The sequence below is a fragment of the Astatotilapia calliptera genome, chromosome 23, assembly GCF_964374335.1.
Source record: "Astatotilapia calliptera chromosome 23, fAstCal68.1, whole genome shotgun sequence".
Taxonomy (NCBI): Eukaryota; Metazoa; Chordata; class Actinopteri; order Cichliformes; family Cichlidae; genus Astatotilapia; species Astatotilapia calliptera.
In genome coordinates this window covers 33,818,194-33,844,863 of record NC_137443.1, presented here as the reverse complement: position 1 = coordinate 33,844,863, position 26,670 = coordinate 33,818,194, and the positions used below count along the sequence as shown (strand labels likewise).

At 40.9% G+C, this 26,670-nt stretch overlaps 1 protein-coding gene across 3 annotated transcripts; it reads left to right on the top strand.

Moving 5' to 3' along the window:
- Nucleotides 1–310: 310 nt before the first annotated feature.
- On the top strand, nucleotides 311–15,403 carry LOC113016901 (carboxypeptidase O-like). Of its 3 annotated transcripts, XM_026160068.2 has the most exons (10): nucleotides 311–438; nucleotides 750–873; nucleotides 6,490–6,529; nucleotides 8,221–8,322; nucleotides 8,403–8,507; nucleotides 9,012–9,128; nucleotides 9,415–9,508; nucleotides 13,029–13,231; nucleotides 13,818–13,902; nucleotides 13,993–15,403. In XM_026160068.2, the coding sequence occupies exons 2-10, from the start codon at nucleotides 806–808 to the stop codon at nucleotides 14,256–14,258; spliced, it is 1,080 nt and encodes a 359-aa protein (XP_026015853.1). In that variant the 5' UTR covers nucleotides 311–438; nucleotides 750–805; the 3' UTR covers nucleotides 14,259–15,403. The 3 variants fall into 3 exon arrangements, with proteins under 3 accessions (XP_026015853.1, XP_026015852.1, XP_080153419.1); XM_026160067.2 differs by lacking the exon at nucleotides 311–438 and having other exon boundaries at nucleotides 678–873; XM_080297293.1 differs by lacking the exons at nucleotides 311–438; nucleotides 6,490–6,529 and having other exon boundaries at nucleotides 748–873.
- Nucleotides 15,404–26,670: the final 11,267 nt, after the last annotated feature.

Here is a 26,670-nt window from a genome sequence, read left to right as displayed (position 1 = left end):
TCCTTCATATGGGCCCTCCCTCCTGCCTGCTGCGTAACCCAAAAACAGTAAATATAAAAATGTTAGCATCATCGGTGAAAGGCACAGTGGATAGGTAGGACTTCCACAGATATATGAACCTGCATGTTCTTGACAGACTGACCGCTGTCCAGTCCTGTTTGTGACTGGAAGAAAATCCCTGTTAACAGGGTAATGTGGTGTGATACTTACAGTTGTGTTTTTTAAAAGTTCATTGTGACATTTCTGAAAAGACCTTTGCTCTTTTTTTTATCAGCTTGCAGCGTCTTTGCTGATTCCAGCTTTTCCAACAGACAGACTCAACTTAAAATATAAACCAATCATTGTTCATTCGTGAGTAAAGGACAAACTAGTTAATCAGTCACTCTGTGTCCTTTTCTGGAGGATCAGGAAGACTCTCTGCATCTCATTATTGCTTCTGTAAGAGGGTGAAGTCCATTTTATTCCATAATGTTTTGTGCACATATTTCACTCCATGTTTAATATTTTTTCCATGTTACTTCTGGAAAATATGTGCATAAAGTATAAAACTGAGAAAGAACGTGACAGCGGCTGATGGCAGCAAAAAGTTTACACTGGAGTTAACAGTTTTTTTCGACTATGGTTTCATGCAGTTGATGATTTAAATGGATTACACATCCATAAAGGACTGTTAGTTCAGATCAATTATTAACAAGTGATAGTATGCTTACAGTGGTCTGTGTTGAAGGCAAATGTGCGTCTTTTTATAGGGCTTTCCTGCGACCAGTATAGCCAACTGTTACAAGGACTTTTTACTTTCACAAAGATGCTTATCTCTGTAAGGCTGAGCTTTGTGGTGCTGCTCTCAGCAGTGGGCACAGCAACAAAAGAGAGGTGAGTTTTTTTCATTAGATAAGTTTGATCATTTTTGTAAATAGATGAACTACCTTCAAAATATCAGTTACTGTACTTTCAGGTTTTTAGCAAAAAAAATAAAATAAAAAATCCCCACTCGCCCCTGTGGATGGTCAATCCTTCGAGCTTGAGGGTCCTGCGCAGTATCTTAGCATATATATATATATATATATATATATATATATATATATATATATATATATATATATATATATATATATATATATATATATATGTAATCACTATGTAATCACTAAGGGCCTCTATACTACTTGTGCAAACTTTCAGGCCCAGAGCTCTTACAGGTACGAGCCCAGAATAAACGGGACAAGAGGGTCAATATCAGTCAGATATGTTAAAATTTATTATTTTAAAAGAACACAAAGGGTTTGCAAAAGGCCTAAAACATCAAAATGGGAAAGGTCACTAACGACCACAAGATAGTCTTATTGGTGCAACCTGCCAGCAATGCACCTATCACCTGAGGGCTTGCTCTACCCCGGTGGTCCCAGATGCTCGTTGCTTTAAAAGAAACAAATCCACCCCAAATAAATACGAGCCCAACAGAACACTTATCGCATATAATTACTTTGAATTATGTTTGGTTTCGTAATGTCTCAAATGTGGGTGACGTAGTCCTGTTCTCTTGCCAAGCTTTATCAATCCATGAAGTCCAATGACACTCAAACTGCAGAGATGTCTTAAAGACAAACACCTGAATGAACTCTTTCCTGAATTTTCTGCTTCTGAAATCAGATAAAACTGAGGTTATTGTACTCGACCCCAAAAATCTTAGAAACATTGTCTAACCACACTGAGTGGAATTACCATGAACTCCAGTAACACTGTGAGGAATCTTCTAGTGATCATTTATCGAGGATATATCATTCAATGCGCATAAACTGTATATAAAAATATGTAGGACCTGTTTTCTAGTGTTTATTTAAGGAGCTTGGAAAGATAAGCTACGGCTTCTTAAAATTTCTTGAAGACAATTGTGTGACCTATTGAGATCAACTGACGCAAGATGTGAGTGGGCTTTAAGGCGCCTGGGAAGGAATCTCAGAACTGGATTGTAGGTGACAGACAGTTGGTACTGTAAACTGTGTTTGTGCAATATCTCTACAATTGGAAGCATCCTGCCTCACGGTGATGCTGAAAAACTAGTTCATGCATGTATTACTTCTATAGGCTGGACTATTGTAACTCATTATTATTAGGTTGTTCGAAAACCTCCATGAAAAGCTTTCAATTGATCCAAAATGCTGCAGCAAGGGTAGCTGCGGATGACAGCTTTTTTTTTTTCAATTAATTCTAGGTTCTAGAATAATCTGAGTAATCAACAACAATATTTGGTATTAGAAGCTGTAACAGAAATCTGCCTTAGAGCTAATATTGATGACTTTACATAGTGCTCATCTATTTAATCTACAACTGTGAATCATTTATCACGTATAACATCCCAGAAATTTGAAATAGTCAAGTAAGTTTCTTAACATTAAAATTAAGAACAGTACCTAATGTAGAAATGTATGATATTTTAATGCCTTTAAAACTGTTAGAAATTGAGTATTGCAGCTTTGTAACTAAAAACTACAATATTGATAAAACAGCAGACTATAATGAGGTATCAGTGTTGGGAAGGTTACTTTTAAAATGTATTCCACTACAGATTACAGAATACATGCCCCAAAATATACCGTTACTCAGTGAGAGTAACATATTATGAATACTTTGGATTACTTAATATATTATCATGCTTTTTACAACTACATGAATGTGCTATTGCTGTGTGATTTATTACTGAAGGTTACTCGCCATACCGATACCAACTAGATTTTTAAATCTTAATATAAAATGAGTAACAGTAGGGTGGACATTAGGTGAGGCTGCACTTTTAGCAGCAATCTGGTATAGAAAACGAATCGTGCATATATAAAACAGGGACCTCTGGCTAATACGTCGGGTTCCTTGTCGGGCTGGTAGCTGAAAACTAGCTTTACTTTGTTGTCTGGGTCAAGTTTGCTAGCGAGAGACAGAGAGAGGTATGGCAGACTACCACCTTTTTAAATGGTAACTGTAACGGAATACAGTTACTCATATTTTGCATTTTAAATACGTAACGGCGGTACGTGTATAGACATGTATGTGCACGTTAGCATATGCTACTTCCGGTGCGGAAACTCCTGTGGGGAGCTTTGTTTCCGGTGTCCTATTCGCGCCTTGTTTACGGTCCAAAACAAGTTAATCAAATGAATGAATCAAGCAGCGATTTACATTTCTCTAGATGTCTTGGGCATTTACCCAATATATATGTAAATGATGTTCATCGACTTGTCGATATTTTTTCCCCCGCGCCTCAGGGCAAAAGAGAAAAGGGATTCAAATGTTATATTTCTCAGCGGTCCCTCATTTATCGCAGGTTTTATGTTCTAAAAATAACCTGCGATAGGTGAAATCAACTAGCCAATTTTATTTTTTGACGGTGCAAAACGTTTTGTGGACATCGTGGACATACAGTACACTGCTAGCGATCTATGCAGCGATTCTGTACTGTACAGGAGAGAAGTCACGGAGGAGATCGTCTGCAGCGATCAGGACGCAGGACACAATGTGACGTAAAAAAAAAAAGCATGCAAACTTGCACTAAAAAAATCTGTGAAACAGCGAGGTGAAAGGTGAACCGCGTTATAGCGAGGGACCACAGTAATTTTGAAGGTAAGTCACAACATACCCTTCGTACATACTAATGTATAGAAACCCTTACCAGCAATCGTTCATTTTGTGTGTGGCTTTTTTTCACGGTTTGTTGACATGCTGTGTAGGTGTGTACTTGACTAGCTGATATCGACATAAGGGGGAAACATCTGGTTTGACTATTCTTCACCTGTAGTTTGAATGCTGAACATTTGCCTGTTTAAATCATAAGACCAGTCACTATACAGAGATGTGCAACGCGTTACAGTAACTATGTTATTATTGTGGTAATGAGCTAACTATAATGGCATAATAACTAGTTATTATGCCAGAATCAGGAACGTGTTAATTGTTACTGGGGTTTAGATAGGGTCGTTATTCGTTACTGCGTGTGGTGGCTATCGCGGAGCTTCCACAGATTCAGTAACATTAGCAAGTGGTGGAAGCCAGCAGGTGGATGAGAGAAAGGGGAGGCAGGAGGAGAGACCTGGAGCGGCCGTCGGTGCGAGTGTCAGGTGAACTGAACTTCAGGCAAGAAGTTATGACCTGCAGTCTATCTGGGTCAGATATAAACCAAGTTTAGGTGTAGTTTATTTTAGTTCGTACTGAGGGAGTTTCTAAACAGCTGGGTGGGTGCTATGATGTTACTGATGTTGAACTTTATTTGTTCATAAGGTTAATTATTAGAGTTGCCAACCATCCCAAACGGAATTGTCTCATATTCAGAGAAAATATTACGCATTTTGTAATGAGGTGAAAAGGAACACAGTTTGTCCCGGACTTCAGCTACAATGAAAAAGGCACAAAGCTGGAGTTATTCTGTGTTTACGCTGCACAGCTGCCTCTTCTTCTCTCATTCTCTCCCCCTCCCTCTCCTGTATCTACTTCAATCATGAAACTGATCAATGATCAGCTGATCGGCTTTTCTCTCTTGTTTGTTTATCGCCCACTTTGCGCCAGAAAGACGAAACCAGCGGAGGTCGCGGTAAACAACAGCAGCGTGTTTAAGGTTGATCAGCTGTTGTTAGAATTTATTTAATATTACTTTCTAAGATCAGCTGATGTTTGCTGGAGCCACAGCTGTAAACCTGATGGTCATGATATGGTTTGGTTATGTGATGAGAGGGAAACATGAAGATGAAACCAGGAGATGTCCTTAAAGAATCATCAGAGCTGAACAGGTGATGGAGAAACAGGTTTACCTTTTAGGTGACATGAATGAGTTGAAGGGAAGTTATGAACTGTTTCTGAGAGACAAATAATACCAGGATCCTTTTTCTATGTAGCTGACAGCTGGTAACTGTGCAGGGGCGGGTCTAGCAAAGTGTTGCCAGGTGGGCCAGGTAGGGCATTAACAGGGAAAGGGGGGCACAAGGAAATACTTTTCTTTCTTATTCTCATTTAAAATATCTAGCTTTTAAAAAATTATTATCTGAATCTTACAACAAACGATTGATAGATTGATACATATATACCATCAAAACAGTGTACATCACTGTCACAACAGCATTTGTTTTCATTTAAAGGCTTTATGATTACAATAATAATTACAATTGAAAAGCACCACGACTGCAGTTTTTGTGTTGGATGTAAAAAGCGCACATGACGCTGTGACGTAGGCTAGAATCATGGTGGCGGTCAACAACGGTCCAGGCGTGGGATTTCTCTCGTGGAAATATGCACATTATTTTTTTCCTTTCTATTGGTAGGTGGCACAGTGCACTTGTGGCAAGTAAGCAAGCTAGAAGACTGGCAATCTCGCTGGGTAATCCAATTATGGAAGCAACACACTAACAAGAGAATTCTGAGTAAAAATTAACTTACCCAACACTGGGTATCGTTTAGGTTTTATCCAATACCAGTGCCAAACTGGTACTTTTGAAACGGTGCCGGTGCTTAAACGGTGCTCGAACCGGTGCTTAAAGAATCAAGAACACAAACTTTGTCCAAAAACCTCTCATGTTTAGCTATTTTTTTGTAAAAAGATAACAATGTTAGCCTTTTCTGCAGCTATAGGGCATATATGGTATCACTCTTGGCTGGAAACAGTGCTTAAACAATGGAAAAAACACAAACTTTGTCCAAAAACCTCTCATGTTTAGATGTTTTCCACTTTTTCTTTGGTCATTTTAGCCTTTTTGGCCAGGGTGAAGGGAGTATCTGCCATCAAACAAGAAGACAGCCGCATGTAACTATGGCGGTGTTTGCTAGTTCACCTTACATGCATTAATTTAATAACGTGGTTAGCCTACTGTACTCGTAAATTAAACACGAACAACATTAAGCTACTCGCCCAGAGAAGAACGGCTACTGCTGCCATCATCATCCGTCATCATTTCTGCTACACTGGCAGGGCTAGGGGCCAGGACTCTACTCTTCGGGTCTTGGGGGATGTTGCTAACTCCGGGTCCAATAACAGGCACCACACCCGCAGTAGATGTGCTCGATGTGAGGTCTCGCAGCAAGCTATCAAATACGGTGCATTTCTCGGCATTTAAAAAATGCTATGCGTCGCCAGGTTCGTCGTCAGATTCGAGGAGTTACCTCCTTTGCACAGTATCACCTTAAAGCACTTGTTGCAGGCTGCTGAGTTTGCATCTTTTGCTGTGAAGTACAGCCAGACTTTTGACCACTTCGCCTTGGGCATTTTTAATCTGTAGATCTGCTCTAAAAGAACGTACGTACCTGGGCCCGCCTACTATCCTTGCAAAGGTAAAATGATTGGCTAGAATCCAAACATTCCAAAATAAAGCACCGAAATGTGCGCTGCTTTTTGGTCTGGTTACTACCGCTTATGTCAGAGCCGGTACCATCATGGCACCGGATACCGGTACCTATCCCTAGGTATGATCCACTTCCACTGCTTCTCATGTTTCTCTTGTTTTTTATGTGCAACAGAGTGCAGTACGACCACTATAAATACCACCCTTTGACAGAGGTGAGGTGGCTGTTACACACACACACATACACACACACACACACACATATATATATATATATATATTTATATATATATATATATATATATATATATATATATATATATATATATATATATATATAAAATATCATTTTATTTCTATATACATATATATTGCAATAAAAGTCTGAATATATTGAATGAAACCCGAATATATTGAATATAAGCTAACTACAGAGGCTCTGGTGCCACGCTGTGTTTTAGATGTGTATTATAGCATGTTATGTGCCCCCCCCCCCCCATATGTAAACAGGTAAGGAGCGTTCAAATAACAATAATAATAATAATAACAAGAATAGTAATAACAACGATCACTGTTGTACTACTGGTGATGAAACTTAGTCAATAAATCAGTATATTCTTCATCAGACCAGATGTACAGATTGATTCCCAGTACCTATAACTAACTAAAGGTACTGAAAATATTGACTGCAATACACAGACCCCATGAATTCTCTTAACTTTGGCCAGACCTAGCCTGCTCAACGGCTCAACGGCTGGACCCTCCTTTACATTCTTATTTTTTAGTTCTTATTTTTGCATGTTTAGCACTTCCCTCAGTAAGGTAAACAAAAGGTTCAGTACATTCGGTCTTCCATGATTAAACAGCACCTAAATTTTGTCGTCTGCAGTACCATACTGTACCCTGTTACTCATATTAGCTTGTACATTACAAGCATTTCTATAGATTTATGTCTTCTTTACATAGGAATACTGATTCCCTGCTAACTTATTCACAGAGCTACTTGCAGCAACATCGCATGCTATAATATTACACATCTAAAACACAAGATGGCGCCAGAACTGCTGGAACATCAGTTTTCATTCAATATATTCAGACTTTCATTCAATATATTCAAGATTATAATAACTTCCTAAATGGCATATACAAACACAAACAGGCTTCCGTGTGTTCTCCAGGCTTCACCAAAGACATTTAAAGCTCTTCTTTGGATGTTGGTTGTCTTTTATTCCATCAAGATGATTCCACACTGCTTATATAAGTTTCAATTTCAGGGTCTGCGGACACTAGTCCATGACTGATAGTGTTCTATTGTGTATTTGTCTATCCAGGTATGCTTGACTGCATTGGCACTGTGTTCGGAATTATTTGGGGGCTGAAAAATAAATTTTCTGATGGTACTTTTCTGCATTTAGATATTCATTCAAATCTGACAAGATCACCAATAACACTGGCTGAAATACAACTCCAAACCACAACAGAGGCTCCTTCACATTTTTCAGACAGTCCAGGACTGTTGTATCTCTCTCTTGACCTACTCTGTATAGATTGATGACTATTTGGCTTCAGCATTCCATAAGTTTAGTTTAAAACTGGTTCTTTGCTAATTTGTTTATTCTAGAGATGCAACACTGGTTTACCCTTTGAGTTAGGCGTCTTGTTATACTTGAATAATTTATAGTGGCTTAGACTGAAAATGAGTAAAAAAAGAAACCATTGTCCAAATGAAACTTTGAAAAACCTTTGGAAAGTCTGCAGAACTATTAGTCAAGATCACTCCAAAAGTTTCAAATAAACTCTTGAATCAAAATGTATGTATGATGGATGTGCAAATTCATGGATAAATAACCAGTGAAAATTTAGTAGAGTTTTGATATGCTGCCAACGTTGGTACTACACTTTGCAGATCACTAGCTGGATGGAACAGATGGTAAAGGATCACCCTGATGTTGTAACCGTGGTGAAATATGGAAAGACCTATGAAAGCAGGGATATTAGCTTGCTCAAGGTAAACAAAGTTTCAGATCACAAGCTGTCATATGCCAAACGGATACTGATGCACACGGATGTTTGATATTTGTTCTCCAGATTGGCCTGAATACTGGAAAGGAAAAGAAAGCTATCTGGATGGACTGTGGAATACATGCCAGAGAATGGATCGCTCCAGCCTTCTGCCAGTACTTTGTTAGAGAGGTAAGAGAGCTGCTGTCAATATACCTCCACCAGGACTCGTGAGACCCTTCTAGGGGTAAAGTTAATGCTAGGGGGTGTTGTTAGCCACATTTATTCTAGAAACAAGAAAATTTCATTTCAAATAATGTCTTATACATTTTGGTATTACAGGTTTTCCAAACAGGCCAAGCTTCTTTCTACTTTTAAATGTTCTTTGAAATATTTGAAAATTTTTTTACATATGAACATATGAACTTATAGTTTGGTCGCCAATGTGGATGTGGTGGACGTTATAGAGTGAAACAAAATAAAACACACACACACACACACACACACAAAAAGAGAGATGGAAAAGAAAGAGGAAAAAAGAGATTTACAACAAATCTCGTTATTCCATTTGTTGTCCTGATTGTTTTCTGTTGTGAGGAGAAAACATCCTGTCTGACAAAATGAATCTAATTTAATAACTAAATGTCCTCCAGTGTGTCAGCCTGCCCCTGATGTGTGTTCGTCTGTTCCAAACAGATTCTGCAGACATACAAAACAGATGCCAAAATGGAACAGATGATGAAGAACGTGGACTTCTACGTCACTCCAGTGCTCAATATAGACGGCTACATCTACACGTGGGAAAATAAGACAGTCAGTCCTCGTATTTGATAGATATATTAAATTAAATATTAAATAGATAGATATTTATCCAATTACATTTCTAGGGTTGTGCACTCAGGATCTCAAACCACAGATGAACAGGCTATAATAGGATGATTATTGCTCAAAAACCTTCAAGTACAAAATAATTGAATGTTTTACAGTAAGACACATGGAATAATAATGAACAGCATCAATCACAGGAAGCATTTAATATCTACAAAAATGTTGTGCTGCCATTCTATTTATGACTGACTGAACATTTTGCTCCACTCAGACTCGACTGTGGAGGAAGAACAGGTCACCAGGTCCTGAGGACTGCAGCTGCTATGGCACCGATCTCAACCGCAACTTTGATGCCAACTGGGGAAGTGAGTGATGTAGCTGTTCTTACTTTGACTGGACCATTGAAACATCTTGATTCTTTTCTTTTTCAGCTATTTTTACTAATTTGCCGATATGTTTGGAATCACTGTCCTGTTGCATGACCCAATCTCATTCAAACTTTAGCTTTCAGATAGAGGTCTCATTTTCACTGTAGAATACTTTGGTATACAGGCGTGTATGGCTGACTCAACTCAAACCATCACCTCCCTGACCATGTAGTGAATTAGCTAAGATGACTACTTCTGGGAATATGGCAACACTTATGAATGTTTTCCACTTGAATAACCTTTCTCATTGTGTAATGGTGGATTTTAAATTATGTGGAAATGGCATTAAAGACCTGAGTAACACTCTGGGCAACTTTGGGCTGACTCAGCATGTAACAGAGGCCACACATAATAGAGGACACACTCTTGACCTACTGATCTCCAAAGGCCTGAGCATTTCAAAGGTTACTGTGTCTGATGTGGGCCTGTCTGATCATTACTGTGTTTTCTTTGAAAGTAAAATCTCAGCCCACACAAATATATCAACAACAGTGATCACAAAACAGTGTATAACTGAACACAGTAGTGAAATTTTTAACCAGGTCTTCCCATTAACACCTGACCTGTCCAGAGGGTCAGTCAATGAGCTCGTCAATAGCTTCAATGCTAACATGTTAAATGTAATGGACACTATTGCTCCCATTATGGTGAAGGTTATCTCTGGAAGGAAAAAGTCTCCATGGAGAAACTCCACACTAGTGAAAAATGAAAAAAAGAGAGTGTAGGAAAGCTGAGCGCAGATGGAGAAAAACAAACCTCCAGGTTCATTATGACATTTATAAAGAGAAACTTCACAATTATAATTTACAACTGAGGAGTGCAAGGAGGTCCTACTTCTCTGACATCATCACTAAAAACAGCCATAATGCTCGGGTCTTATTTTCTACAGTTGACAGGCTAACAAACCCTCCTGTGCCAGTGGCAGCTGAACTTCATTCAACCATGGCCTGCAATGACTTTGCCAAATTCTTCACAGACAAAATCCAAAAGATTAGACAAGCAATTGGTACATCAACAGCAGATTCAGGATATGTACTGTGTCCACCGAAAAACTGTTTAAACACCATGAAACAGTTTCACCCTATTAACAGCAAAGACCTGGAGGACATCTTAGGTAAACTGAACTCCTCCTCCTGCTGTTTAGATGTCCTGCCAACAAGTTTTTTCAAAAAGGTCTCAAAGACTTTAGAGTCAGACCTGTTACAGATCGTCAACTTTTCTTTATTATCAGGTGTGTTTCCAGAATCACTAAAAACTGCTGTAATCAAACCTATACTGAAAAAGGACAATCTTGACAAGACACAAATGAACAACTACAGGCCGATCTCAAATCTCCCATTTTTAAGTAAGATCATTGAAAAAGCAGTTTCTCAACAGCTCAATTACTTCTTAAAACAGAATAATTGCTACGATGCCTTCCAGTCAGGTTTTAGACAGAACCACAGCACTGAAACCGCTCTGACCAAAGTGTTTAATGACATTTGTCTGAATACAGACAGTGGAAAAATGTCAGTCTTAGTTTTACTGGATCTCAGTGCAGCATTTGATACAGTTGACCACAACATATTACTCAAACGACTGGAGAACTGGACAGGTCTTTCAGGAACTGTACTAAACTGGTTCAAAACATACTTAGAAAACAGGAAATACTTTGTATCAATAGGTAACTTCACATCTGAGCAGACAAGTATCACATGTGGAGTTCCCCAAGGTTCCATCTTGGGACCCCTTCTGTTTAACATTTACATGCTCCCACTGGCACAGATTATAAAGAACAACAAAATAAACTATCACAGCTATGCAGATGACACACAAATATATATCACAATGTCACCAGGAGACCAAGGCCCTGTACAGGCTCCTGGTAAATGCATTGAGGAAATCAATGACTGGTTGTGCCACAATTTTCTCCAGCTAAACAAAAACAAAACTGAGGTAATAGTCTTTGGCGCCAAAGAAAAACGATTACAGGTCACCAGAGAACTTCAATCTATACATCTAAAAACCACAAACCAGGCGAGAAATTTGGGTGTTGTGATGGATGCAGACCTAAACTTAGAAAAACACATTAAGACAATAACAAAATCAGCTTACTATCACCTCAAGAATATTTCAAGGATAAAAGATCTGATGTCTCAACAGGACCTGGAAAAACTAGTCCATGCATTCATCTTTTGTAGGCTTGATTACTGTAACAGCATCTTTACAGGTCTACCTAAAAAATTAGTCAGACAACTACAGCTCATTCAGAACTCTGCTGCTCGAGTCCTCACTAAGACCAAAAAAGTGGACCACATCAGTCCAGCTCTGAGGTCTTTACACTGGCTGCCTGTCCGTCAGAGGATAGACTTTAAAGTTCTGATGCTGGTCTATAAAGCTCTGAATGGTTTAGGACCAAAATACATCAATGACCTCCTAACCCAGTATGAACCATCCAGATCCCTCAGGTCATCTGGATCCGGTCTTTTATCAGTTCCCAGAGTCAGAACCAGACACGGAGAAGCTGCATTCAGCTTTTATGCTCCTTATATCTGGAACAAACTCCCAGAAAGCCTCAGATCAGCTGAAACACTCAGTTTATTTAAATCCAGGTTGAAGACTCACCTATTCTCAGCTGCATTTGAATAAAGCACCAAATCCACACTTTTAAGCTTAAATTTCAAAACTCACATTTAACTACTGATTTTATCTACTGTTCTGATTTTATCTGTTTTGATTTTATATACTGTTTTGTTTGTTTGTTTGTTAATTAGTTAGTTAGTTTATTTGCTTGTTTTAATCAATTTTAAATCATGCTTTTTATTTGTTTTTTGTTTCTAATGTCTCTGTAAAGCACTTTGAATCACCTTGTTGTTGAATTGTGCTATACAAATAAACTTGCCTTGCCTTGCCTTATAACTTTTCTCAATAGATAGGAACAATTACTTCTCTAAGCTTATATCTTAGCATTTTGTTAACACACACATGAATGCTCCAGAAAACTTCCAAAACCTCTGCTTCTTTAGAGGTGCTTGCACTTGCTGATGATCAGTGTGAATTTGAATAGCAGGACCTTGGTGCTAGTTACCCTTCTAATTCCACAGAAGCAGTAAGGCATGCTTCTTCTTTTACACACTGCTTCTGCATTTTGGCTTATTTCTCATAAAATAAATAAAACGAATGTGTTGTGTATTGCTGTTCATCCGAGGTAGGTGAGACACTGTTTAACTACTTGTCTCTTTAAAAAAAAGGAGGTGGAAAAAGCCAATATGGTTTTTAATGTTCTGGACATTTTAATACAGGAGTCACACATGAAGCAGCCTTTAGTGGCTATTAGAGGAACTGCAGCTTTTGGCCAAATTTTCCAACCTAACAGGTCACACTATGTAAAAAGGTTAACCTTTGTTAAAAGAATTTGAAAACAGAGGTATTATTGTTATATGTCTTTCATATCATCCTCCTTGGCCTCTATTCACAGCTATTGGGGTTTCATTTAACTGCTGCTCAAAATTCTACCCTGGAAGCAAAGCTATGTCTGAGCTCGAGACCAGGGCTGTAACTGACTTTGTAAGAAGCCGAAAGGACAGCTTCCTGTGTTTCCTCAACATCCACTCCTATGGCCAGATGCTCCTGATTCCCTACGGACACCCCAACTACACCGCTCCCAACTATGATGAACTGGTATTTATGCCAACAAATGCAATAATGCTTTTAAAAAAAAAAATTAACATACACACACATATGCATCTTTATAGCCTGACAATGACTAATCGTGCATGCATTTATATTAAAAAGGCAAACAGCCAGCAGAATGAGTAATTATTGTTAATTCATCTAGTAAAAGAGTAATAGATAAAAGTGGAGTGGCAAACAGGTAAATGGACGTTCAATAATGACGATAACAAGATTCCACACAGAGTTTAAAGTTTAAGTTTAGAGTTTAAAATATACATAAGGCCTAGTGTAATCATGTTTGAGTGTGCATGTGGACCAAAACACAGCAGGATGAAAACATAACCAGTGCCTTTAATAAGTATGTACAGAGCAGTCCAGAAATTCCAAAAAGCTAATCAGCTTTTTGGAATTTTTTGGAAGATGGAAAACTACTAAGACAACGGGATACTCAAGGAACTGATAACATTTAAATCTGTATTTATTGCCTACTGAAATCTCCATATCACCACTAAATTTTTCATACAGAACAAGAACAAGGTTGTCTGGATCCATATTTTATTGACTGTATGACAAGTTCTTTGTGATTCCTCAGATGATGGTTGGTCAGGGAGCAACAGAAGCAATGTGGAAGGTTCACCGAACAAACTACACTGTAGGAACCCCGCCCGATGTATTATGTGGGTTTATATATCAATTGCTAGCCAGTTAAATTTATTGCCAGTATCTCTGTTTTTAAAAAAATATAACTGCTGCTTTTCTTTCTCCAGACCCCATAACTGGTTCAGCCACTGACTGGGCTCGGATGCAGGGGATCCCTTTAACTTACATCTTTGAGCTGAGAGACAATGGGACATACAGGTTTGAGCTTCCTGAGGATCAGATCCAGCCTACATGCGAGGAGGCCTACAGAGGAGTTTTGTACATCATCACCTACGCCCACGACAAGACGTTTAACGGTGCTGTAGCCAACACTGCTGTGACCCTTTCCGGCATACTGTTAGCAGCAGGTGTCACTGGAGCCACCCTGAGATGAGAGCTGTTTGATTTCAGTCATTCTGCAATTTGTGGCACTTATATTTAGTTCTTCAAGTAATTTTTCAGAAATAGAGTTTTAAAGTTTCATTGCTTTCTAAAAAAGTGCAGTTGATGTACAACTCTTTGTACTCAAAAATTCTAATCCATGAAGTGTACTTGCAGAGCATCTCCTCAGCCACTGTACTTTTTCACATAGTTTAAAGAAAATGATTAGAAGTTATAGCAGTTTTAATTAGTTGCCAATACTTGGTGTGTTGAAATATTCCCAAGACTATCAGGACTTTTTTTTGTGTCCATCTAAGTCTTTTGAATGCCTTATATAAAAAGAATGTAAAACAAAATAAAACTACATAAAACTTATTTAACAACATTGATATTTACATGATATTTTCAGACAAAGGAGGGACATTTGAGACAACAACAGTTTTAAAACAGTGTGCCTGTAATTATTCTTGATGATGGATATTGTTTTATAAAATGACATATAGAAGATATACAATTAATCTACGTATATTAAGAGGCTCCAAGCTCTTTCTGTCTCCTTCATGCATGTATCATATGTTCTGTTCATTGAGGGACTAAGTCTAAAGGAATGCACAAATGATTAAAATAGACATTCTGTACTGAAAACAGATTTCAGGAGTGATGCAAGGGACAGATAACATAACCGTCAGCACAGTGACTGCAGATTTTTGTGTTTTCTTTTACATAAATACATTTTCTAACACGAAGTAAACAAAAGATAAATGAAGCATTCAAGTGAGTCAAAACTCTGCATAAAGTTTCCAGGGTGAGCATCCCTCTGGTCCCCACTTAATGCCCAACCTCCTAATGTGCAAACAAAACCTTCACCCATGGCTGAAGACAGTTACTAATTAATACGAATCTACAGCTACACTGTAAAAGCTAATTTGGCTTTATTTGAAATGTTCTCCCATTTTTGAGTTGATGAAACTGATTGTTGCTAAATAACTGAAGCTACTTTGTAGAGTAAACAAGGCCCACTTTAATGTGTGACTTCAGAGAATGTATTTGTACTGTGTGCATCGACTGCACTGTAGCGTTTCAGCTTTTTAAATGCATTTCCCTTCAACTTCCTATAGTGTGGAATTAAAGATTAAATATCATAGTTTATTCACTGAACAACAGAGTTTTTGCTCAAAATGTATCATGTTTGATGTAAGCTGGTGGACTCAAAATGCACGACGATCATTCTGCTTGGAGCTTCAGTCACTGCTATCTCCATTAGCGATCATCCTCTTTTTGACTAAACCCTTTTTGACTAAACCCTTAGCTGGGCCTTTGTTTCTGATCAAAGACAAGACAACTCTCTCACGAGGTCTGGTTTCCTGCGCAGAAAGGAACAGAAGGTAAGTTAGAATCAGAGCCAAAGCATACAAACATGCAAACACCAAGCACCAATCAGCACCAATCCCACTAACAGTTTCCAGTTTAACAATCAGTCATCAACTGGCTGTCTGGCTGTAAGTGTCTGATCGCACATTTAGTCACAGGTGGGTTAATTATACAGACAGAGAGAGAGAAAAAAATGGAAAACTGAGTGAGAAGCTGGGTGATTAATTAAACACATGAGGACATTAAAAAAAAAAAAAAACCCTCCTGATTGCAAATGGCTTTGTGGTAAAAACACAAATCTGACACAGTGTGGGGATAATGATCCGTAGGTAAAAGTGCATTATTTAGTGTTCTGCATCATCTAAGTTAGGAGATGAAATTACATTACATTACATTAGGTCTACTGATTGCATTTTTTAACCAGGGAATTAGTCACTAATCAGTTTGTAAACTGAAGGGAAACAACACGATTAAGAAGAAATGAAAGCTGCTTTTTAAAAATAATCACTCATATTTAGTTTTTATGAAAAGATCAATATTGAACAATATTGAAGAGGAACGAAGTTAATAATAATAATAATAACATTAAACACAATAGGGTTTAACACCTTATCTGTTTATACCGGGTCTGGGGCCAGGTGTTGGTGCCATCTGTAGCAGTTTAACACCTCAGCCTGGATGATTCAGATGTGGAAAACTGTGTGCTCTTACCTCTGGCTCCTTCATAACAGCCGGAGAAGGGGCATTTAGGAAACTTGGAGGCGGCCCAGAGTTCTGTTTGCTTTTCTTTTCCTTCTTCTTCTTCTCTTTTTATCAGATTTTTATAAATCTCGAGCACGATGGAATAAATGGAGACCAGGCGGAGTGTGACAGGGTTAACTGATGGGGAGCCGTGAGGGAAGCAGTGAGGGAAGCTGTGAGGGAAGCCCTGTGAAGCGCGCAGTACAGCGGACTGAAGCCCGACTGTGGAGGAATGAGGCTGCGCTGCTAAGGCAACTGAGGAGCTCTCACAGTCTCTTCCCCTCTGTCTCTGTTCACATTACACAATCTGCGATGGCCTCCTATATGCTAATTTCAAAGTTCACTGCTGTTCAAGTTACACTGTAGAGGGCCTGAGCTGGGCCTTTGTTTCTGATCAAAACTAAATATAATGTTTTTCCCCAGGTACAGGTTGTTTGACGTGTTAATTTACCAACTATTTTTTTGTAATCGTATTGATGTTTCACATGTTTTAAAAATAATAGGAACAGTTTGTACAAAATTATATGGGAAAAAAGTTGTTAATTTATGAATATTTTTTACAGCGTAGAAAATATATTACCAATTTAAACTTAAAGTGAAACATTTCTTTTTTTAAAAAGTAAGGCCATTTTTAATTTGGCATCCAAAAAGTTGGAACAAGGGCTACAAAAGGTAAGTAAGTGACACTAAAAAGAGCCCGTTTGTGGAACATTTTGCACCTACTTTGGTTTATTGGGAACAAGTAAGTAACATAACCAGACCTAAAAAGAACATCTTAGAGAGGCAGAACATCTGAGGAATACGCAGTAAATACAGTATGTCAGATGTGCCACACAATGCTCAATTACATTGGTGGGAACTAGTGCATTAGCGCAGTTAGCTCGTTAAAGTGTTGACAGCGTCCAGCCCCACGCACGGGGTGAACCGCGGTAGCTCGTTAACAGAGATTTGCGGTGTTGTGGCGTTAACGTCATTTCAACGAGATTTACGCTGACAGAACTAGTGGGAACACAATGAATATGACTGCACATTTACTCCGACATCATCCTAGTGCAAAGACAAGTGGAAGCAGACAAAAACAACAAGCACGCATGGTACAAACTTTACCCGAGTCATTTAGACAGCCGTTAGCACATGATTCTCCTTATGGGGACCTGATATGTTTAATATGCTGCTGAGAATATAGCCCAGAAGAAGTGTATAGTATAGCTTTTATTTTGGAAAGAGACATTTCTCTGTAATAAACTCTCTTTTCCAAAGATGAGTGATTTCTCGATCAGAGAGATCTATTTTTTTATTACTTTGTTGTTTCAGCAACATTAAATTTAAAAACTGTACTTTTGAGTTAAAATATATATTTATAATTTTAATAAATGACAAATTAAAAAGGCATGAACATTTTTTTGTATCAAAAAAATATTGAACTGTGACACCAAAGTATCGAACCGAACTGTGAATTTTGTGTATCGTTGCACCCCTAATAAACATGTTTTCACTCTATGAGCATAACAGGGAGAAGGTTAGATAAGAAAATGCATTAGAAAAATCTAGAAACAGTGTAAGCTGATTAAAAACAGAAAAGGTCTTTTCAGAAATTTCACAATTAACCTTTAGAAAGTAATCCACTCAATTGTGTGATTGAACTGGAAAAAAGAAAAACAAATGTTAAACACCCATCCATCCATCTTCTCTCACTTATCTGGGGCCAGGATGTGGGGGCAGCAGCAGCCTGAGCAGAGAAGACCAGACCTCCCTCTCCCCAATCACTTCCTCCAGCTCATCCGGGGAAACACCGAGGTTTTCCCAGGCCAGTCAGGAGATATAATCTCTCCAGTGTGTCCTGGATACTGCCCCGGATCCTCCCAGTCATTAGTATTTATTCACCAATGGAGCACCAAGAAAGATGGGCTGGGTGTGTGGTCATGTGGTATAAGATTTATACATAAAGAGCATAAATCTGGGGTGGAGTTTCAACTTTTTCCTCATCTAATGTTACAAACGTCCACTTTAAAGAACACACAAAAATGAAAGTTTAAAAAAAAGGGAAAAAATAGGTGTAAAAAAAAAATGTTAAAATGTTTCATAAGAACATTATCCTGGGATGAAGATTAAGGTTCAGCGTTATTCAGCCTCATATTAGCAGGCAGGCACTGACAAACCACAGCAGCAACTGTGATAAAAAATATAAAACAGGTTCTAATACTTTCAAATACAGCAGAGTTCAGGTACAGTATACCACAGGCATAAACAACCTTTTCCTCATCTCTGATATGAAGCTGGTCAACATCTGCAGAGCTCAGCTGGAACACAAGGCATTTATTGGCTTCATCCAATGAGGCTTTACATTTTTAAAGTAATGCCATTATTGAATCCCCGGGGTTCAGGTTAACCTGAAAGCTCCACTGTAGAGTCCTCAATATAGTGTTTGCATCCTGTTTTTAATTTATTTTTAGCAATGCAATGGAACATACTTGGTGTTTTGTTTTGATGCCCCTTTAAAGCGATTAAAAAATGAACTACTCTGGCTCTGATGCAGCTGCTTCTCTCTGTTTGTAGCCGCGAGCACTGTCCTGTCTTGGATCTGATTGGTTACATGTCATGAGTACTGATGGCTAGTGCAGAGGAGGGGATTGCAGACTGAAGCAGCTCTGGTTAGTGAGCACAGCTATTCTTTAAACCCTAAAATATTATGATTTCTTATGTAGATGACAGACATGGCTTACTTAACTCTCACAATAAAAAAAAAGCAGAATAATGCATTTTGTTGCAATATACAATTTATTAATGTAGCAATGATGCACATGAACAAAGGCATGTCAGTGTCAGGCACAGGTGATCTGATTCTCTGAGTATCAGCCAGTAGGCAATACAGAGCTTGGAGGGAGCCGTGATTTAGAACCCCCCTGAACAGCCTCTGAATGTTTATCCTGCTCCCTCTGAAGGTGTTATGGCCTGGGTGGCCTTGACGGTCAAGTACAATGCTCCAGTCATATTCACAGCAGGTCTCCTCTGTAATCCATGCACTTGATAAGTGAGTTAAAATTTAGTGGCCTGGAAAATAGGACCCAAGGATATGTTCATTTTTAAGGCTAGAGTAACCTGTAAGAACCGTTTGAGTGATATTGTTATAATATACAGGCTTTTACCTTTACTGTCTATGTCCACAATTTAGAGTTTTTGAATGCAGGATACTTTATTAAAGCAGTTTAGGGGGACCATAGCAAAAGCTGAATCAAATAATGATTATCACTGAAATCTGAGCTAACGCTGATATTGAGAGCAGTGAGAGAGCAGAGGGTGGGCCTGTCCAGGCCTGAAAATGCACATTGTGACAGAGAGTGCACTTGACATGTTTTTGTTTGCTTTTATTCTTTTTGCTAAGCAGATTGCTGAGGGTATGGCACACTTGGGCCAGGAGTTCAGGGCCCGTATCCCTAAAGAATCTTTGTGCAAAAAGTGGCTCCTAGCGGCCAAATTCTAAGAAAATTCTCAGAGTCATGACGTTTTCTTAGAATTTCCCCTAAAAGTGACACGACAATCCCAGTTAATATAAAAGATATTCCTCAAGATTCCTAGCGCTTAAAAGGGCTCCTAAGGTGAGATCTGCTAAGAGCAGGGAAGAGGACTTTTAGTGGCTTAGGAGTTCCCCTAAGCAGCTGCACAAAATGGCCAACAGAAGAGGCAGGAGAGATGTCCTGCAAACACTGGATGACAGGGAATTATTGAGATGCTACAGATTGGATCGTGCAGGAATCATGTTTGTGGTGGATCTCCTTAGAGATGCAATTACTTCACCAACTCGACGCCACAACGCTATTACACCGGAGACGAAAGTAATCACAACCCCGAGGTATTTGGCAACCGGGAAAATGCAACAATGCAGCAGTGATGACTTGGGTCTTCAATCACAGACATTGCTAAAAGCTGAGCCGTGTTACCCTCGTTAAGACCACACTGGACTTGTAACGTTGTGATTTCTACTTCATTAAGGACAGCCTCTTGAGATAGGCCATCTTGTTTTCAACGGGGTCCATATGGGAGTGAAAGTACAAAATATGCCAGCTAGGATATTAATATGAGCAAATAAGACACGAATCATTATTTGAACAGGGTGTAATGAGTTTAAGTTTTCACATATTTTAGATTCTAATGGCTATAACCCCTACAGCTTACTATTCATTTTCCAGATATTTTCTTGAATGTGAAATATTATTTACAATTACAGTCAGCATAAGATTAGAGTATATAATATGTTTATTGATTTGAGGGTACATCCTTTGCTCATTATCACCAAAAGCTCATTTCCATCAAACTTGTAGGATCAACCAATCACGGCTTTTGAAATGATGACTCATACCTAGCAACGGGGTCAACCACACCTCCTCACTAAGATAGGATTTTCCATCCATTCCTTGCTCAGAGTTCACTGAAAATGTTCTGGAATCACTTCTAAGCTAAAACTCCTGGCAAGGAATTTTTAGGTTAAGTTAGGAGCTCTCTGAGAGGATTCTCAGAATCTTTAGGGTTACGGGCCCAGGTCTTTTTGCAGCTCCTCCACTGCACACACTCTCCCCGTCAGTCTCCCCCATATATCTATTAGGGGTGCAACGATACACAAAATTCACGGTTCGGTTCGGTTCGATACTTTGGTGTCACGGTTCGATATTTTTTCGATACAAAAAAATGTTCATGCATTTTTAATTTGTCATTTATTAAAATTATAAATATATATATTTTAACTCAAAAGTACAGTTTTTAAATTTAACCCTAACCCTTGTGCATGTTCTTTATTTTGACAGCGAATGCGCACCTGCGGACCACTTATGTGCAGCCCTGGTTATTTAGCTCATCATATCCAGCCACAGAAATTCTTTTGTCCATGAAACCATAAAGCTGCACTTTCTTTTTGCCTTATAGTCTGATTTGTCATAACTTCTCCGTTTTGTGGTAAGCTTTTCTTTGGCTGTCACTTCTTCACCCTGACCTGTCTTATTTGGCTCAGCAGAAGTGAAATGCTTTTACACGCTCACTCACATAAGCTCAGCGATTCTCTGCGCGATCAACCTCTCACATGTGTAAGCTGCGGGAGATTTCACTTGTCATGTTTGCATAGTAAGCTAACAATTGATAAGACGATGTCAGAGGAATTGGTGCACAAATTACAGATCAGTGCTGTCGCTCTCTATACACAGTTCGCGCGATTGCAAAGTGAAAGCAAAAAAACAAGCGCAAATTCAAACGCGACTTCAATATGTCACATATTGACAGTGGCTCACCGATGCCAATGACATAATTACCCAGCTACATTTCTGAAAGAATGCAAAAGCATTGACATATATTTTTCCTACAATAGCCCGACGGGCAGGGAAGAGATAGATTTTGGTAGCCCGACTGAAAAAAATCACTAGCTCCGGGACGTCGGGCTAGCGATATTGCAAGCCCTGTATCTGATTGAGGAATCACTCATCTTTGGAAAAGAGAGTTTATTACAGAGAAATGGCTCTTTCCAAAATAAAAGCTATACTATCCGCTTCTTCTGGGCTATATTCTCAGCAGCATAAGGAGAATCATGTGCTAACAGCTGTCTAAATGACTCGGCTAAAGTTAGTAGCATGCTTGCTTTTTTTTGTCTGCTTCCACTTGTCTTTGCACTAGGATGATGTCGGCGTAAATGTGCAGTCATATTCGTTGTGTTCCCACTAGTGCTTTCAGGTTAATCTCGTTGAAATGACCTTAACGCCACAACACGGCAAATCTCCGTTAACGAGCTACCGCCGATCGCTCCGTGCATGGGGCTAGACGGCCAACACGTTAACGAGCTAACTGCGCTAACACACTAGTTCACACCAATGTAATTGAGCATTGCATGGCACATCCAACATACTGTTTTACTTTAGTCCATGACTCGCTTACCTTCAGGGTCATACGTCACATGAAAACCAAAATAATTCCAAACGCCAGATCTGAATGAGGTTCAATTTGCCTGTTGCAAGGAGAGCTTAACTTCTGTCTCGCTAGCTTGCCCTGCGCTCTTCCTTCTGACTATGCTGTCTGTGTTGAGCGCTCAGTGGATCTGCGCTCGACAGTGCAGCCTAGGCGGAGTAGTCGAACAAATCAAATCAAATCAAATCACTTTTATTGTCACATCACATGTGCAGGTACATTGGTACAGCACATGTGAGTGAAATTCTTGTGTGCGAGCTTCACAAGCAACAGAGTTGTGCAAAATACAATAACGTAAACAAGCAAAATACAAGAATGGCTACATCTGAAACTAATAAATATATGTACAATATATAATAGTATATGCATTTCTGGATGTGTATACTAAATATTTTTCTACGTGTGTGTGTGTGTGTGTACACATATTTTACAAATTAAATAGAGTAAACAATAAATAAAATATATAAAATATACAGAGTTGAGACATGTGCAAAACAGTGGCATTACTGTACAGTATGGAGTGCATAATGTTAAAGTTCCAGTAGTGAAGCTGAGGTGTCTATGACGTGTTCAGCAGTCTGATGGCCTGATGGAAAAAGCTGTCTCTCAGTCTGCTGGTACGGGACCGGATGCTGCAGAACCTCCTTCCTGATGGAAGTAGTCTGAACAGTTTATGGCTGGGGTGACTGGAGTCCTTGATGATCCTCCCCGCTTTCCTCAGGCACCGCTTCCTGTAGATGTCTTGGAGGGAGGGAAGCTCACCTCCAATTATCCGTTCAGAGCACCGCACTACTCGCTGGAGAGCTTTGCAGTTGTAGGCGGTGCTGTTGCCATACCAGGTGGTGATGCATCCAGTGAGGATGCTCTCAATGTCACAGTGATAGAAGGTCCTGAGGATGCGGGGGCTCATGCCGAATCTTTTCAGTCTCCTGAGAAAGAAGAGGCGCTGCTGTGCCTTCTTCACTGTTTTGTTTGTGTCACACAGCGGAAATTTGTGTTTTTATGTTTTATCAATCTGTGTATTGGTACATAGTGTTGATTTTATTTGCATGATTTTATAGTGATATTTATATTGCATGTTTGTTTGTTGATATTTATACTGCATGGTTTTATCCTCATATTTATATTTGTGTTAATGTTGTACCATGTTCCTTTAACCCACTGTGGACTAAACAGATAATTGTAGGCACCTGTGAGGTGGGGGCGTTCCCCAAGGTGGCCTATCAGCCACCAGGTAGACCTGTTAAAGGGGATGGTGAGCGCAGAGACAAAAGGAGAGAGGAGTGACACACGAAGGGTGAGGAGGAGAAAAAGGAACGCGTGCAACCCCGCACGTGTGTGGAACGAACTGCTGCCTGACTGTGGGGCGCTGCGAGTTGTTCGGCGATCCAGTCCTAACAGCAGGAACGGCAACAGTGGGTGGCGATGGCTGCAATGCACGACAGGGCAGGGATGCCCCTCTGCCTGCATCTGACGGTGAGACGAGGGAGGCCGTGTTCAGGTGTGGAGTGGGGCGGGACTGTACGGCGACGCGCTGTCAGGAGGAGACAGGTCTGCGATAGGAGCCCCCTCCCTGGTCTGTTGCTGACGAGTTTTACCATACTGGAAGAGAAGTTCCTCTCCTGTCTCTTTCATATAAGGACCATTCGCCCAGGTGTGGCTGGACTGTGGGATTATGGGACTATGGGAGGGTAATTTTAGCATATGGAAAACATTCATTTAGCCTTGTTTTAATATTGTATAGTTATTTCTGCCGGCAGGGTTTTTAGCGGGTTGCAACACTATTTTTATTGTATACGGGGAATTTTATCTTGTATTTGTGACTCTGGCTGTGTTTTTTTTATGGAAATAAATGTGTTTGAAGCCAGCTTAGTTTCTGTGCCCTGAGCGCTGACCCGCCCACTCCCCTTTTTCGCTTGTATGTATACCAGACGTGGTGGTGGTGAAGATTTAGGTCCACCAGTCTTAGCGGCTACATTTGTGTGTACTGACCACGTAAGATCCTCAGCCAGGTGTACACCAAGGTGTCACGGCTGCCGAGGCGAGCCGTGTGGATTTAGAAGGAGGACCCAAGATGCAGGCAGTGGATGAGATACCGGTGGTTTTATTTACAGAGGTGTAGTGGCAAACAGTGGGGCATAACAAACAACTAAAGACACCTAAACTGGGAGAACTAAAAATAACAGACCTGGGAGCATATGACAACGGATGATGAATAGCAGAGAGACGCAGACGAGGAACAGGACACCGTGGAACACAGGGTAACAGAGTGATACGGAGTTACACAGACTGACACGGAGGAACACAGACGAACCGGCAACAGGCAGGAGAACACACAGGGCTTAAATACACACACCAGTAATCAGGGGATGAGAGACAGGAGGGCAACACAGCTGGGAGGAATCTGGGCTGACGGGACAGGGGAAACGTAAGCTGATCACACTCACATATGACATGGACCTTCACAATAAAACAGGAAACTCAGATACATGGAACCAGACAAGACATTGAACTAAACAGACAGATTCACAAACAGATGGGGAGACACCATAGACAGACAGATACAGACGCAGACTCAGAGGCAGATCGAAAATAACACAGAACTTAAACAATCATCTAGAAAATGATAACAAACTAAAAGCGCTGGGTCACCGACCCAGGACCATGACAGTACCCCCCCCCCTCAAGGGCTGGCACCAGACAGCCCAGCAGAAACGAAAAAACGGACCAAAATAAAACAGAAAACAACCCAACCAGGGCGGGCGGAGGGGGCCCAGGACGGAGGGACAGAGTCCAAAAAGGCCCAGATGGTCAAGTTCAGGAGGCCGACCATGCGAATGGCAACGGGGCAGGTTCGGATGCCGGCCACGCAGTAGGCAGTGGCGTGGAAACAGTTCTGGGGGCCGACCGTGCGGACGGCAACGGCGGCGTGGAAACAGTTCTGGGGACCGACCGTGCGGACGGCAACGGCAGCGTGGAAACAGTTCTGGGGGCCGACTGTGCGGACGGCAACGGCGGCGTGGAAACAAGTCCGGAGGCCGGCCACGCGGAAGGCAGTGGCGGCGTTCAGGAGGGCGTCCACGGTGGCGGAGATGCCCAACAAGCGGCCTGGCAGATGACCGACGATGTGGAGGTGGTAGTAGGGGACCTGAAGGCTGCGTGGCCCCTGCAGCCCCAGGCGAAGCGGAGGCTGGACCAGACGGGGCGGAAGCGGAGGCTGGACCAGACGAAGATGATGAGGATGCGGAGGCTGGACCAGACGAGGCTGAAGCAGAAGGGGAGGCCGGACCAGGCGAAGAGGCTGAAGCAGAAGCGGAGGCCGGACCAGGCGAAGAGGCTGAAGTAGATGCTGAAGCGGAGGCCGGACCAGACGAAGAGGCTGAAGCAGATGCTGAAGCGGAGGCCGGACCAGGCGAAGCGGCTGATGAGGATGCTGAAGCGGAGGCCGGACCAGGCGAAGCGGCTGATGAGGATGCTGAAGCGGAGGCCGGACCAGGCGAAGCGGCTGATGAGGATGCTGAAGCGGAAGCCGGACCAGGCGAAGCGGCTGATGAGGATGCTGAAGCGGAGGCCGGACCAGGCGAAGCGGCTGATGAGGATGCTGAAGCGGAGGCCGGACCAGGCGAAGCGGCTGATGAGGATGCTGAAGCGGAAGCCGGACCAGGCGAAGCGGCTGATGAGGATGCTGGAGCCGGACCAGGCGAAGCAGCTGATGAGGATGCTGGAGCCGGACCAGGGTTGCTGGGTCCATAGTGGCCGGTTCGTACTGTCACGGCTGCCGAGGCGAGCCGTGTGGATTTAGAAGGAGGACCCAAGATGCAGGCAGTGGATGAGATACCGGTGGTTTTATTTACAGAGGTGTAGTGGCAAACAAACAGTGGGGCATAACAAACAACTAAAGACACCTAAACTGGGAGAACTAAAAATAACAGACCTGGGAGCATATGACAACGGATGATGAATAGCAGAGAGACGCAGACGAGGAACAGGACACCGTGGAACACAGGGTAACAGACTGACACGGAGTTACACAGACTGACACGGAGGAACACAGACGAACCGGCAACAGGCAGGAGAACACACAGGGCTTAAATACACACACCAGTAATCAGGGGATGAGAGACAGGAGGGCAACACAGCTGGGAGGAATCTGGGCTGACGGGACAGGGGAAACGTAAACTGATCACACTCACATATGACACGGACCTTCACAATAAAACAGGAAACTCAGATACATGGAACCAGACAAGACATTGAACTAAACAGACAGATTCACAAACAGATGGGGAGACACCATAGACAGACAGATACAGACGCAGACTCAGAGGCAGATCGAAAATAACACAGAACTTAAACAATCATCTAGAAAA

Coding starts and splice junctions, on each gene's coding strand:
- LOC113016901 (XM_026160068.2), top strand. CDS start 806: ATGCTTATCTCTGTAAGGCTGAGCTTTGTGGTGCTGCTCTCAGCAGTG. Junction 8,323..8,402: donor GGGATATTAGCTTGCTCAAG/GTAAACAAAGTT, acceptor TTTGTTCTCCAG/ATTGGCCTGAATACTGGAAA. Junction 13,232..13,817: donor CTCCCAACTATGATGAACTG/GTATTTATGCCA, acceptor GTGATTCCTCAG/ATGATGGTTGGTCAGGGAGC.